The 15,081-nt window shown below is 40.0% G+C and overlaps 1 protein-coding gene across 28 annotated transcripts in view; it reads left to right on the forward strand.

The window, feature by feature from the left end:
- The window catches only part of UNC80 (unc-80 subunit of NALCN channel complex), a 157,723-nt gene that overhangs the window by 103,678 nt on the left and 38,964 nt on the right, over positions 1-15,081 (forward strand). For all 28 annotated transcript variants that reach the window (XM_075180285.1, XM_075180288.1, XM_075180290.1 and 25 more), the window contains 11 exons: positions 1,480-1,650; positions 2,362-2,454; positions 2,547-2,765; positions 2,848-3,048; positions 8,022-8,145; positions 8,364-8,489; positions 8,619-8,742; positions 9,020-9,226; positions 10,685-10,869; positions 11,584-11,749; positions 12,998-13,177. In XM_075180285.1, coding sequence (XP_075036386.1) covers positions 1,480-1,650; positions 2,362-2,454; positions 2,547-2,765; positions 2,848-3,048; positions 8,022-8,145; positions 8,364-8,489; positions 8,619-8,742; positions 9,020-9,226; positions 10,685-10,869; positions 11,584-11,749; positions 12,998-13,177 — 1,796 coding nt within the window. The remainder of the gene's footprint in view (positions 1-1,479; positions 1,651-2,361; positions 2,455-2,546; positions 2,766-2,847; positions 3,049-8,021; positions 8,146-8,363; positions 8,490-8,618; positions 8,743-9,019; positions 9,227-10,684; positions 10,870-11,583; positions 11,750-12,997; positions 13,178-15,081) is intronic.

Here is a 15,081-nt window from a genome sequence, read left to right on the forward strand (position 1 = left end):
CAACCCCTTTGTCCTAGTTGGCTTCCTGTCAGTGGATAGTGTTCCTTAAATTGGACACCAGAGCACAAAAGTTCTTTCTACCGGACAGCATGGTATGCTCTCTTCAGGCCATGGTGTGGAGAGCATTAGTCGCCCTTCCATCCTCCTCTGTATGAAGCTGCTGGGGAGGATGGTCTCCACCTTCAAAACGCTTCCATACTATTGGTTCCATTACCAGATGTTTCAGTGGGCCATCTTGTCGAAATGGTCTGGATCCCATCTTCAGCTGGCCTTTCAGATGCTCCAGTTCCCTCCCAAGATACCTCTCTCTCTCCCTGTTGGTGTTTGGCGAAGGATCACTTGACAGAGGGCAGGTCATTTTCCCCATGGTCCTGGATCATATTCACCATGGATGGCAGTCTTCTGGGATGGGGAGCGGTTGTCATTCACTGAGGCTGTCTCTTCTTGTCAGGGTCCTTTAGCGCTCTTAAATGTTATGCATCCTCTACGGATTTACATGGACAGAACATCCACTGGATTCCCTTTTTCTTTTGTATTAGGCCCACAAGAGGGGCTGGTCAGCTACAACACAGGCCATCTCCAGTTGGATAACATCCACCATCTGGATGTTATCCATATGGTGGATCAGACTGTGCCTGGTCGAGTGGCTGCGCATTCCAATCGCTCTGTGGGGGCCTCTTGGGCTGTGCGTAACAGGGCTTAGGCTGATCGGCTCTGCTGGACAGCCACCTGTCTATACTTTTAATCGTTTTTTATCATTTCAATGTTTTTGCATCTCCTGACGTTAGTTTTGGCCACAAGGTTTTGCGAGCTGGGTTGACAGAGCGTTCCCTCCTTTAGGGAAGCTGCTTTAGAACATCCCCATGGTAGCAGTATCGCCCAGATTGGATGAAAGAGAAAGATGATTTTTATACTAATGATAAATCCGTTTCTTTGATTCCATCTGGGGGACACTGCGTTCCCTCCCTTTCCGCTCTTCTGCAGTTTTCCGGTTGCATGTTGTTTATGATTACATTCCTTGGAGCTTTTCAATTACACTGAAGTGCTACAGAGAGTGCAGACGGGAGGAGTTCTGTCAACAGTTACATTAACAATTAAATATTTAAGTGCCAACTCCTGAGTCCTCTTATACAACTCCATGATAGCAGTGTCCCCCAGATGGAATCAGAGAAACAGATTTAACGTAAGTATAAAAATTCTCTATTACTCTGGTTTTCCTGGGTTAGTTCAATTTGTTCTTCATGAGAATATTTAATTTATAATGGTAATAGGCAACTGGATTTATGTAACTATGTCATCATACTTTTACAATTGAATTAAACACTCTTTAATAGAATATTACCACATTCATAATAACAACAATACTACTACCACAACCAATACAAATTATACATACATAAATACATACATACATATATTACCTGCATTTTGTTTCTAGAAATACCCAATGTGCATCATGTCACTGTGTTCATTACTTAGCCTCCAGATGCTGATGGTGTTGGAAGCGATGGTTCCTTGCTACCTGCAGAAGCTAAAACGACAGACCTCCCAGCTAGAGACTGTGTCAGCTGCACGAGAAGAAATCGCTGCCACTGCGGCCCTGGCCACCTCCCTTCAGGCTCTTCTGTACAGTGTAGAGGCACTGACAAGGTCAAATATATACTTACATAGTTAAATTGCCAACATGATGAAACTTCACTAAGTTCAACTCTTCTTAATTTCTACAACATGTGTCTTGCAGACCTGTGTTACTCCACAGGCAGATAACCCATTAAGGGAGTTGCCAATTTAAAATTTCTGCCACATACAGAATTTGTCAACCCAGCTGGCCAATTTCCCTCTTTAATCCAAGATTCCTAAAAGTATTTGGTGCCTGTTACACAGGGAGACTAATGTGAGGTGTCTCTGTTATTGAATGTGATTGCACCACTTACTCTAATAAGGACTTTCATAATCTGAGTAGTGGCTTCTTCCCTCACCGACTACTGAACTTTATATATTGACGATGAAAAGCCCTTCCCACCAGTTGTATTGTCCACTTGTCATCTGCACAGTCCTGTGTCTGAAAAGTTTATTAGATACATGTTTGACCTTGAATATTATTGCTGATAGTAAGTTCACTTCTGTGATAAGTAAATCATCTTTTTTTAAATGAAAATTAATCCAAGTTTCTTGTATTTTTAGAACCCTCTGTAGATTAGCTAATTTTTTTATAGATAGGCGCCCAATCGCTATTCAGAACCTATGCTGATCAATGATTTGTATAGTAGTAAAACTATGTTTGAGTTGTAGAAAAAATACACTAAGCACAAGTCTTCCATAATCAAGATTGGCACAAAGGTTAATTGATGTTAATTTTAGGCCCATGACTGCTCCTCAAATGAGCCGAGGTGACCAAGGCCACAAAGGAGCCACAACAGCCAATCACACCATGTCAGCTGGAGTGAACTTGAGGTATTTGGTTTCTTGACTGTTTCAGAAATGTAAACATGATTTCTTTGCAATATGTCGAAACAAAGGCTATGCTAATAATTTTCCATTCTCAGAGATAACCTTCACCTGCTGGAAGAAGGTCAGGGACTGCCCAGAGAAGAACTGGATGAAAGGATTGCACGTGAAGAGTTCCGAAGGCCACGAGAGTCTCTGCTCAACATTTGTACAGAATTTTACAAACACTGTGGTCCTAGGTTGAAGATTCTGCAAAATCTGGCTGGAGAACCACGGGTCACCTCACTTGAACTCCTGGATGTCAAGTCACACATGAGGTGAGGATCTCATTGTAGTTTGATAAATTTATAATGGATCGGGAGGTATTTAATAAAGTTTCTTGTATGATATTTGTTTTAGATTGGCAGAGATCGCCCACTCACTCTTGAAGTTGGCTCCTTACGACACACAGACTATGGAGAGCAGAGGGCTGAAGCGTTACATCATGGAGATGCTGCCCATCACAGACTGGTCAGCTGAGGCAGTGCGGCCAGCCCTTATCCTCATCTTAAAGAGACTGGATCGAATGTTCAATAAAATACACAAAATGCCAACTTTAAGGTGAGCAGTTGCCCCAGAAACGTGGTTGAGTTTCTGATGTTGCAAACCTTGAAGTATGGGCATATCATCTAAAGAATTTCCTCTGCTGCTGTCCACAAACACGGTTGTGGTGGTTTAATTGGGCTACAGCGGAGGAAATGCGTGTATAAAACACAAGGTAGGTAAACTCTGGATACACTGGATAAACATTGCTCTATAAGCATACAGTTAGTGTCTGTAACCAGAGGTGGCATAATAACGTAACAAACTAGCAGTTATTTGAGAACCTGAAAGAAATGTATGGACGCAACCATTGCACATTTCCATAGTATGTCTGAGGTGATGCTTTGAGATTTTATGCCACTGGTTCATATTATATATGGTATTCATATATATATATAAATAAATGTATTTATGTAACTCCTCACAAGAAAGGCACTTACGTTTGTTGACGTCTCTCGTGCCTGGATGCAGGATCTCCAAAATCATGGATGTATAAAAATATTATGAATAGAAGGCACATATATATATATATATATGTATGTATGTATGTATGTATGTATGTATGTATGTATATATATATATATATATATATATATATATATATATATATAAAATATATGTGTGTGTGTGTGCGTGTGTGTGCATCTATGTATAGAGGATAGAAAAAGGTGCAGGCGTAGTATTATATGAAGTGAAATGAAGTGCTTATGAAGTGCTAAGTGAGCTTGTACCAAAGGTAACAGATGTTCAGGCTTATCTGTATTCATTGGAGCCAAAGGTCCCTGAAGTTTCTCTTTGTAGGATGTTCACATACATAAGAATAAGTAAAAACACAGCTTATCTGGGATTCCTTGAAATCCACAGAACCGTGTGGCCACAGTTAGTCCCGATAGCCCCAAATTAGAGGGGTGATAAGTTTTTTCACAAGCTGGAACAATAGAGTAAGTCCTTGATAAAGGTCCTCAGCACTGTACTCCGGACCCTACGCATTTCATCTTTTAAAAGACTCCCTCAGGGAGATATATATTATCACCATGAAATAAGGTGCTTCATATACCATTCTGCAATAACAGTCAGTCTAATCATTGCCTACACTACCAAGGCAGAATAATATGCATTATACATTGTTTTCATATTTAGCCAAACAAAGTCAAATTAGTAATAAGAATTAAAGACACGCCGTCTACGATGCTAAAGACAGTGTAAAAATAGTGACAATAACTAGGAACAGTATTAGATTAGAGACATGACAGGCATTGTTGGAGTGTATACTGATATTCAAAGGTTGCAGAGTCCCAGGGCCACAAATGGGGCCAATATGAAGGAACAACTCACTTGATTTAGCCCTCGTCTATGACATCATTACATGATGATGGGTACCTGACACGTTTTTCACTACCTATCAGGACACTTTTTCAGGGTCAATGTCTTTAGCATCTGTGACAGTGTGTCTTCAATTGTCATTATCATTTCAGTGATCTCAATATATTCAAATTAATACTATAAGATAGAAATTAGTTTCCTGTTAGGGATCAGGTATGTTTATAATTTCACCAATGAGATATTGACATCAGTTTTTGCTTTGTTACGTTGTTGAATTTGGCTATAGTGAAGTGTACATCAAGTCAACTAGTTCATCAGTATGCATGTTCACCATAAACATTTATGGCTTGGATTTCCATTTTTCCATTTGCATGGGCACAGAGTATCGTGAGGTATATAGAGCTCAGTAAGTAGTGAGTAACATTCCACTCTCCTATTCTTTTATTTGACAAAGCATAAATGTCAACACAAAGGCCTGATGCTGAGTTGTACGCAAATTCGACATAATTTACACACAATAAAAGCTGCACATAAAAATATTACAAGCAAAGTTTGGTATGCATACACTTGCGCTGTTTGTGTCACGAGCCGCGGCAGTGCCGAACCGCTGCGACTCGCTTCTGCCCCTTGCTTGCGTCCCGGACATCCTCATGATGACTGGGACGTCACTATGTCAACGGCCCTGATTGATTCTTCGTTGTGACCTTGCCTGAACTCTTGGACTTTGCCTGATTGCCTGTTGCCCTGACCCTTTACCTGGATTTTGGATAATGCCTCTTTGCCTGTGACCCTGACCATTGCTTGAATTTTGGACCTGCTTTATTGCTGCCAGCACTGACCTTTGGCCTCTATTCTGACCCTTCTCCTGGCCACGGTTCCGCCGCCCAGGTCTGGCCCCGGCCTCCGACTCCAGTTACCTTATCCTTCACCGTAGTTATCCTGGGAAGCCTCTACTACCATAGAAATAAGTCCTGGGGGCATCCGAGTACCGGCCAAAGTGTACAGTTCTATGGGAAAGGTGGCTGCTATAGGTGTAGACATCTACTAGCTTGGTTCTTAAAGTTTATCAGTAGCTGCGATCCTAACAGTTGGCACCAACACAAGCTTCTATCAGAAGGCTCTGGTTTCCAAAACCAGGGGTGAACAATTTATACACTGTACAGTTGTAAAAAGCAGTGACATCACAAAGATAAACAGTTACAGTACTCCACAATTATTTAACAAAGCACAAATGTCAACATAAAGGCCTGGTCCCTGTATGCAAATTGGAAATAATTTACACACAAAAAAAGCTGCACGCTAAAATAGCGTTTTTACACCCATATGCTGAGACTGCACCAGTAGCATATGTGCCAGGTTTACGTCAAACGTACTTACACGGCAATACAATTACAGCCAACCAGTTCGTAAGCACAAGAAAATTTTGTTTTGATAGAGAAAAACTTATTTGCTATTCAGTTTGATTCAAATGATAAACAGTCTATAATACAGCCTATATAATATTTCTCTCATGCGAATGAAAGTAGCAGAAGAATTTTTTTTAAAATACACCCACAAAATCAATAATATATACACTATCAATAAAGAAAGCACATAGCTGCAGAGGTGAGTCCGCAATCAGCCAATCAGAAGCGGCTAGCTAGTGCTGGCGATCGTTATCATGATCAGCTTGTATTTGCACCAGCCTGCAGACACCAACAGTTGATACAGTTGCTGACTAGCGCATATACACGAACACACCCTTACTGTACTAAGTAAGGCCACCCTTCCTCCCCCGTCCCAACCCTCCAGTCGCAAGCACACGCAAGTGTCAGATGCAAGCAAATCTACATATGCGCATATGCATGTGGCTTGTTTTGAGAGCATGCCTAGTAGAAATTTGCGGATCTTATGCTACACAAATGGGTGTACGTTCAGCTTATCATCAGGCCCAAAGAGTTTGTCATTACTTTACTAATCCTATGAGAAGTTATTGAAAAATTGTCAGTATTTACATTATTCTGAACTTTTGCACAGTATCACTGTTTTTCTACACTGACTGGACGAAATATTGTTGAGTTTGCCGATATATTTAGAACTTTCAGCATTTGAATGATGAATTGATTATTTATTATATTTTGCATTATAATTTTTTTATGTCAATAAATGTTTTATAAAATATTAATAAAAAGTAAATACATACTACCCAGTCCCCCTGCATTTTAAAGACTTATCCCTGCAGTCTTTCCTTACTACATCCACTGGCCTACTATGCTCTAGCTTAAATATCAGCCTTCTCAGTTTCACTATCAATTACCAGAAAGCATTTGAACAAGTACCACTGAAATTGGGATTGTTGTTCTGCAAAATGGCTCTAGTACTGGAAGTCAACCGGGATCACTGGGGTAGAAGCGCAGAGCAGAGTATGTAGATTTATTGCTTGTACAATACAATACAATAATTTTGCTGTGTTAGAGGAGAAATCCTCTAGGTATTTAGGAGGCCAACATGCATTAATTAGCCATGCTATTTCAGTTGAGAGAAATAATATGAAATCTATTAATGTGTACAAGCATTTCTCATAACCTACTTGAGCTTTATGCAGCATTTTCATGATGTGAAAAAGAAGGAAGGGTGTTGATTTTATTAACATCTCTATAATTGTGTACTTGAATTAATTGCATATCTCTGTGCAATTTCCTATGTGAAATTAGAAAGAGAATTTAATTATGTAATATAATATAATACTCTTGCAATAATGTGGGTAGAGCAGAAAGGGCAGCAAGTTTACTGCTTGATCCGCTATAAACCTTTAGCAAGATTCTGTAAAGATAAAAAGGCACGGAAACTATTACATAGATATCTTTGTGGTCATAAACTCTTGTAAAGGGAAGTTAGTTTAAGTACACATTTCATTTTAACCCAAAATATATATATATCTGATGCGATCGCTGCAATTTCAAAGTGCAAGAGTTTTATTGGCAAAATATTACAAGGCACAGTTTGGCATATATACGCTTGTGCTGTTAGAACTAAAACAAGCTTCTATCAGAACATTCTGGTTTCCAAAGCCAGAGGTGAACAATATACACACTATACAGTTGTAAAAAGCAATGACATCACAAAGATACAGAGTTACAGTATTAAGGTCCACATTCATAGGTCGATAAATCTTGTATTTTATATTAAATGATAGAAATATGTTAAACTTATTAAAATGTTGCTACAGTAATAATTCATCATCATTATCAACATTTATTTATTTAGCGCCAGCAAATTACGTTGCGTTTTAATTGCATTGCAACTGATTGTAGTGTACAGAAGTTATTAATTACCACCTCTGTCCAATTATCAAACTTCAACTATATATATATATATATATATATATATATATATATATATGTATATGTACAGCCACTTAAAATGTTTGTCTTGAAAACAAAATATCTCCTCTCCGATGAGTTGTATACAGCACAAGTCAAAGCTTATTTAACAGGTGTCTTTTGATGTAATTTTCATTACCATGAAACTTAATTTTTGATATCCCGTTAAATAAAATGTAATAGTTGTAGTTGTAGTTGGCTGCAAGGAAGATGAGTGTGCATTGATGAACTGGATCTCCCTTATAGTTCCATCATTTGCTTTTTATTTTTCCCCTTTCTCTAACCCCATCTCCTGTTGTATTGCAGGCGACAGGTTGAGTGGGAGCCTGCCAGCAATTTGATAGAAGGGGTTTGTTTGACACTTCAGAGGCAGCCAATCATATCCTTCCTGCCTCACCTTAGGTCTCTGATCAATGTTTGTGTAAATCTGGTGAGTAAGCATGAACCATGGGAGGTTATTGCTCTGTCTTCAGGTCACTGTCTGACTCCCACGTCTGTGCTTAATCCTGCATGCTACATGGAGCCATATGTGCAGAAGTAACAAGATTTATCTTGTCTTGTTTTCGGAGGTCTTTAATTGTCTTCTGTCCTCTGTACAAAGGTGTTTATGTGACTTACTTACTTGATCTTACGGTATTTGAATTGCAGGTAATGGGTGTAGTAGGGCCCTCTAGTGTTGCAGATGGATTGCCTCTACTCCACCTCAGCCCATACCTCTCCCCTCCTTTGCCCTTTAGCACAGCTGTCGTCAGGCTGGTGGCACTTCAAATACAGGTTAGTACAGCAATTATTTTTTATTTCGCCATCTTGCAAACCTTAGTTTTTAGATATAACTGCATAAACCCAATAAGGTTGAATAAATTGGAATATATTTTGTGTACATGAATCTGCTTTGCCATGTAGGCATTAAAGGAGGACTTTCCACTGAGCCATGTGATCTCACCATTCACTAATCTGGAGAGGAGAGAGGGGATGCTGCTCAACCTGCTCATTCCATTTGTGTTGACAGTTGGATCGGGAAGCAAAGGTTTGAATTGTGTGGCACACAATGAATAAAGTAATTCATGTGCATAGTCTTTCACAGCGAGAAAGGTCTGCATTCATATAATGCATTTTTTATTTAGTTTATTTTAAAGAGCTTGCCAAGCAAATAAAACAACATAAATGAACCAGTACCAGACTGAGAAATTAATTAAAAAACTTTGTTTATGAGAAACTCCAGTTCGCTAACACTTTGCATCCATCTGTTGTTCAAGTGCTCGCTATGTTCATCTGATCAATTTCTCCTATCTTGCATCACTCAGATAGTCCCTGGCTGGAGCAACCTGAAGTATTCTTGCTGTTGCAGACTGTGATAAACATTCTGCTGCCCCCACGTATCATCAGCACCTCTCGCAGCAAAAACTTTATGCTGGAAAGTTCACCTGCTCACTGTTCCACTCCTGGGGATACTGGGAAAGATCTACGCAGAGAAGGACTTGCCGACTCCACCAGCCAAGCAGCTTATCTTGGTGAGGGTCTACTGTTTAGGGAACAAAGACAATCTGGTAATACTGTGCAAGTTATATCTGTTTAAATCTACTCTTTCCTTAACCTGCATATCCATGTACACAGCCTCTGAGAAGGGTCACTGGTAACTTATAGCAGGTAAAGTGATTCGTTATATAGGAAACAATCTATTCTGTGCTGTAGAATATCAGGATATTGGAAGTAATCCAGGAGTTATGTCCCCACATAAAGGCATAAGGCTGAGTATCTTTATTGCAAAACACAGAACTCCAAGGTAAGACCTAAATGAGGATGGACCAAGCAGTATTTTAGGGAAAAAATCTAAAGGTTTAATTAATCGATGGGATGGTCCTAAGGTTTGTAAACTATATTATATTATTGTGGGTATTATTGACTATATGATATATGTAATAATGCACTCCATAATGTAAATTATATGACTGTAGGCCAAATGCTTTTATAAAGGTTACACAAATATCTGAGGTAATGTCTAATATCAGTAATAATTTGCAGCAGGGGATGAATTATTCCTTGTAATACACAAGTTTTCCTAATAAGCACTGTAGTGATGACATTAGAACTCACGGTTTATACAGATCATCATCATAGATTATTTGTAAGGTACCATAAAACTCCACAGCACCAGACAGTCAGATTGGAAAATCATACAAAATGGAAATCTGACATGAAAACAGTACATACAAGGGTGACAATTTAGGTGCTGACATGAGAAAGAGGGTGGAGATGGCCCTGCTTGTGAGAGCTTACAGTCCAGAGGGAGGTGGCAATACTGAGACATTAGTAACTTGTGGAACTTGGGCATGGACATGCAAAGGTTGCATGGAGAATGATTAGTATCAGTTGGGAGCAGGATAGGTTATAGTGAAGTGTTGGTTTTGGGATAGAGCTTGAAAGTTGGAATATTGGGTGAGAGTCTAATCAGGGGGGGTGGATGAGAGTTCCGTAAGTGGAGAGCAGCTAGGGAGAAGTCTTGGAGGTGGGCATCAGAGGTGATTACCAGAAAGGAGGAGAAGCATAGGTCGGAGGCAGATGGAAGATGACAAGAGGGAGTCTATCTGGTGATGAGGTCAGAAATGTATAATGGGAAGGAGTCGTTGAGGGCTCCGTATCTTGAATTGAAATCTGGAGGTGATGGGGAGCCAGTCTCACCCCAGCGTTTAGCATGGAGGACTTGAGGGAAAATGGGTGTGGAGAAGGCCAGATAACAGAGGCTGCAGTAGTTAAGGAGCGTGATAATGAGAGCATGGATAAGGGGTTTGGTGATGTTCTGAGTGATAAACATTGTGGCAATGTTTGAAAGGAGAAGACACCAAGACAAGTCAGCACAAGGACCTTGATGTGTGGAGTGATTTACAGCAGTATACCTAATCAGAATCACTTATGGGATTATATTATTAACAGTTATACATTCTCACCTTCAGTCTGTCATTACTTTCCAGCTCTAAAGGTTATTCTGGTCTGCTTTGAAAGGCAGCTGGGATGTGAATGGTATCAGCTTAGTCTTCAGGTCAAAGAGATGGCTCTGAGGAAGGTTGGAGGATTGGCTCTGTGGGACTTCCTAGATTTCATCGTAAGAACGCGGATCCCAATATTTGTACTCTTAAGACCTTTCATCCAATGCAAGGTTAGTTCATTTCCCAAATTCAAAATCATATGTAATGTACATGACCAATAGAACTTAATCTGTAGAGTGTAATTTACCTGAGAACTGCCCTTTTGCTGACATCAATATTAAGCTTTCTATGCACAGGCCGATAAGGCTGAACAATAGGAATGGTTTTAGACAAGATGGGGCCTAAGGCAGAGGTTTAGAATGGGGAAGGCCCTGCTCCAGATATTTCAACCTAACAAAATTAAAAATATCTATAATTTTAGGAAGCCTAAACATAGTCAATGAAAAAGTGATGTGCTTTGCCTGGTGTGGCTTTTGCAATGCATAGTCCATTGTGTCTGCCTATACAAAGCAGAGCCCCCTTCTGTTTATATATACAATGCAGAACAAGAACCTCTCTATCCACATGTATCATGCAGATCATCCACCCTATGTCCACATGGTCAATGCAGAACAGCCCCTCCTTCCACCATCTCCTGTCTGTATATACAATAAATTTGACTGGATAATGTGGTCAGCAGATGACCAACAAACTAACAGCTCCCCATGTGATCCTGTTACTCTGCCAGAGCCAAATAGTTGGATCTGTCCATTTTAGCCAGCTAAAGAGACCCAGGCAATAGACAATCAGGACGAGAGACTGGAATGGTCCATATGCAGTCAGCATGGTAGATTATATTTTATATGTAACATGCACAGCACATTTTACCTCTCATTTTACCCCAGTTATTGGCGCAGCCAGCAGAGACTCAAGATGAGCTGAGTGCACGACAGCACATAGCAGACCAGCTGGAGCGGCGCTTTATCCCACGACCCCTTTGCAAGAGCTCCCTCATAAATGAGTTCAATAGTGAGTTGAAGATCCTTAAGGAAGCTGTACACAGTGGGTCAGGTAAGACCTGTCTCTGAAGAAGACAGTATTTACCATACAGGCTAGGCATGATCAAAAGATATGATCAAAAGAAAGTTAGAATTCTGTTTCATTATTTGTACTTTGTGCTTCTTTTGTCTGTCTGATCTGAGCCAACCAAGAAGAGGTGTTGACAGTGCAAAAGGAAATGGAAAGGAATATGTTTGTTTGCATAATGTCTAGGTTAGGGTGCATTGATTCTTGATGGACCAGTAAAAACTCTAAATATTGACAATAGAATTGTTGAAAATGTTTACACTGTTGGGCTCTCATTACTCAAATAAGTTGCATTAAAATTGGTATATAAAATGTCAGCTCTTTATAAATGTCAATTTTGTTAGTTTTTATTGTAATATTTCAAGGTTAGATTAGCATAGGGAAGCACAGGAAGGGATAACAGGTTCTCATAATTGCCCTCTTGATCATTCTATAGGTGCCCACACACACTGCAATATTACAGCCAATATGCAATTGTCCCAAAACTGAAGTGCGTGTGTCTCATAAACTATAACAATAATGAATCAAATTATATAGGATCTTATTTGGGCATGGTGGAGAATAAGATTGGAAGATGACTACGGATGCCCCATGTGTGTGGTCATCCACCAATTGCACTAAAAGGCTGCAATGAGCCAGATGCTCGGAAAGAGGGGTAAAGCAGCCAGATTTTACTTTCATTTCACTGACTCCTTTTTGTGCATCAGTGGACCCTTTCCAGAACAGGACATATATTTAATGTTCGCTGTATCTGTAGATTGTATACATATAATTAATGTGTAGGTGAAAATTAATGTTGAAATGCCCTGTGTCAAAACACTGCACTTGCCTGTGAGTAGATTAGATTAGACTTTAAACAATTAAAAAATAAGGCATATGGATTATGAAATAAAGGTCATATGTCTGTCCAACATAGTTTTTTGCAAATGTTATCACACTGACCGTGTTAAATATGGAAAGTGTTTTAAACTTTTACTATATTAAAATAATAATGTAATAACCTTTTAGCTTTTAAATCAATGGTGGAAATTCTATTTATAGTTATTGTAATCATTCCCTCACCTCACCCCCATTATTTTAAACCTGCATTATGCTTTCCTAAAGTTGCAGTGGAAAATAATTACCTATGACAGACTGTACACTTGTTGCTATTCTCTATTATTATATGCTAAAAATGTTTACTTTTTATATATACCTATATTTGCGATTACATAAATGGCATCTGTGTTGTAGCATATCAAGGGAAGACGTCCATCAGCACAGTTGGCACCTCCACCTCTGCATACCGCTTAAGTTTGGCTACAATGTCTCGCTCCAACACGGGCACCGGGACTGTCTGGGAACAGGACAGTGAGCACTCTCAGCAGGCCTCGCAGGACACACTCAGTCGCACTGATGAGGAGGAGGAAGACAGTAAGTAGTAGAGCTGTCTAAGAAATCAGTCAAACAGTCATATTCTAATAGTTCTTCTCATACACTGAAATACCAAATTATATATGATATACGACATTCTTAGTATCAAAAAAAAGTATCAAATAGCTTTATAGCAAGATAGCAATAAATAGAAAATAAAACTGTACCTCCCTCAAAAAATGTATATCCAGCACGAGTGCTATAGACAGGGATGGTTACCACTAAAGCATGGGGAAACTGAGCATGGTGTGCCCCAGAGTAGAAGAAGGACCAGGCACCGCCAGGCTGGGCTGGCTGGTCACATTATAACAGGCAGACCCTTAGTGTGGGGTACCCTTGTCATAATGTGAACCAGTCCGTTCAGCTTGGGGCTGAAATCCTTAGGCAATAGGACCCACAAAAACATGTATCTCCTTCTCTGTGCCAATCAATCCTGTGCCAAATAGCACTAGGGTGCTCCCTGGCACAACCTAAGGAAGTGGGTGCCACAGTAATAGTAAAAAGTCAAAAATAGATTAAATTCTAATAAGTCCCATCATTGGCTGCTTGGGTGTACTGACACCTGTGACAATGCAAGCTCCATCATGCCAATAGCTGAAAGAGCATGTGCAAGCTTGGTTAACTACAAACACCAGCATGCCCTGGCAGCCATGCCCACTGAAGCAAGTATTTCCACAGTAGCATGTAGTAGAAAAAATATACACTATTGTAAACTATTGAATGTGGTCAATTATGCACCTCATATTGCAGCCAAAAGCACAAAATTACACATTGTGTAAAAAATCTATTTAAGTGAACTATAAGTGTGGTTATATAGAATGTGTATTTCGGAGGTGTTCCTGGTGTAGCGAGTGTCTGCAGAGCTTTTATACCTGCTCAAAAATACTACAAATTTACATGTCCTCATAGTTGGGAGAGAACAGACAATATTTTGCACCTCCCAGGTAAAAGTGCATTTATACCGATGCCAATAAAATAAAAACATTAAAATATAAAATAAAAACATCCCAATGTTACTGTAAGTTAAATATAAATATGTACTGATCAGTGTTTTAGGATAAAAATGTAAAAGTTGTAAACCATTAAGGGGATGGTCACAAACTGAAAGTAGCCAGGACTTTGCAGTGACTGTTTGGATTCACATCTTAAAAACATAAACTGGGCGTGCGCGTATAGTATGCACAAGGTTGAACAATGCATGTGTTGTGCGTCTGCACTTTTGCAGCTTTGTAGATGAGCCTTAAAACCCCTGCTTATCAAAAGAAGAACAATTTCCACTTTTTCTCATAAAAAACATGTATACATCATACAGCATGCAATCTAGGTCAACCTACCACCTAGGCTCTGTTCATCTATGTACAGTATCTTCAGAAGGTGACACATACATAGTGGTAAATGCTGCTATTTCCATTATGATCTGGGTTTACACATAGTTGCCAACTCTCCCGAAAAGTCCGGGAGACTCCCGAAATTCGAGTCAGTCTCCCGGGCTCCTGGGGGAGATGGCATTTCTCCCGCATCCCGGATTTCACTGAGAATCGCGTCATTTGACGCGATTCTCTGTGAATCACGTCATTTTGGAGGGCGGGAGGGGGCGGGACGAGGCCAATCGCGTCATTTTGGCCCCGCCCCCCGCTACGCAAATTATGTTTTCCCCCTCCCGCCCTCCAGTCTCGCCCCCTCTCCCGGAAACAAGTCCGGAAGTTGGCAACTTTGGGTTTACATAGCAAACATGAACAGTTCTACTGGAATACAACCCCTACATGCCTCATACATAAACAAAGCATCTAATACTCTTGTAGTAAGCAAACCATGGCAGCGATAGGCAGGGCCGTCAAGAGGAATTTGGGGCCCAGGTACAGCAACTTTCTGGGCCTTCCTCCACACACAGCAGGAGAAGCGAT

Source organism: Mixophyes fleayi, chromosome 7 (assembly GCF_038048845.1).
Source record: "Mixophyes fleayi isolate aMixFle1 chromosome 7, aMixFle1.hap1, whole genome shotgun sequence".
Taxonomy (NCBI): domain Eukaryota; kingdom Metazoa; phylum Chordata; class Amphibia; order Anura; family Limnodynastidae; genus Mixophyes; species Mixophyes fleayi.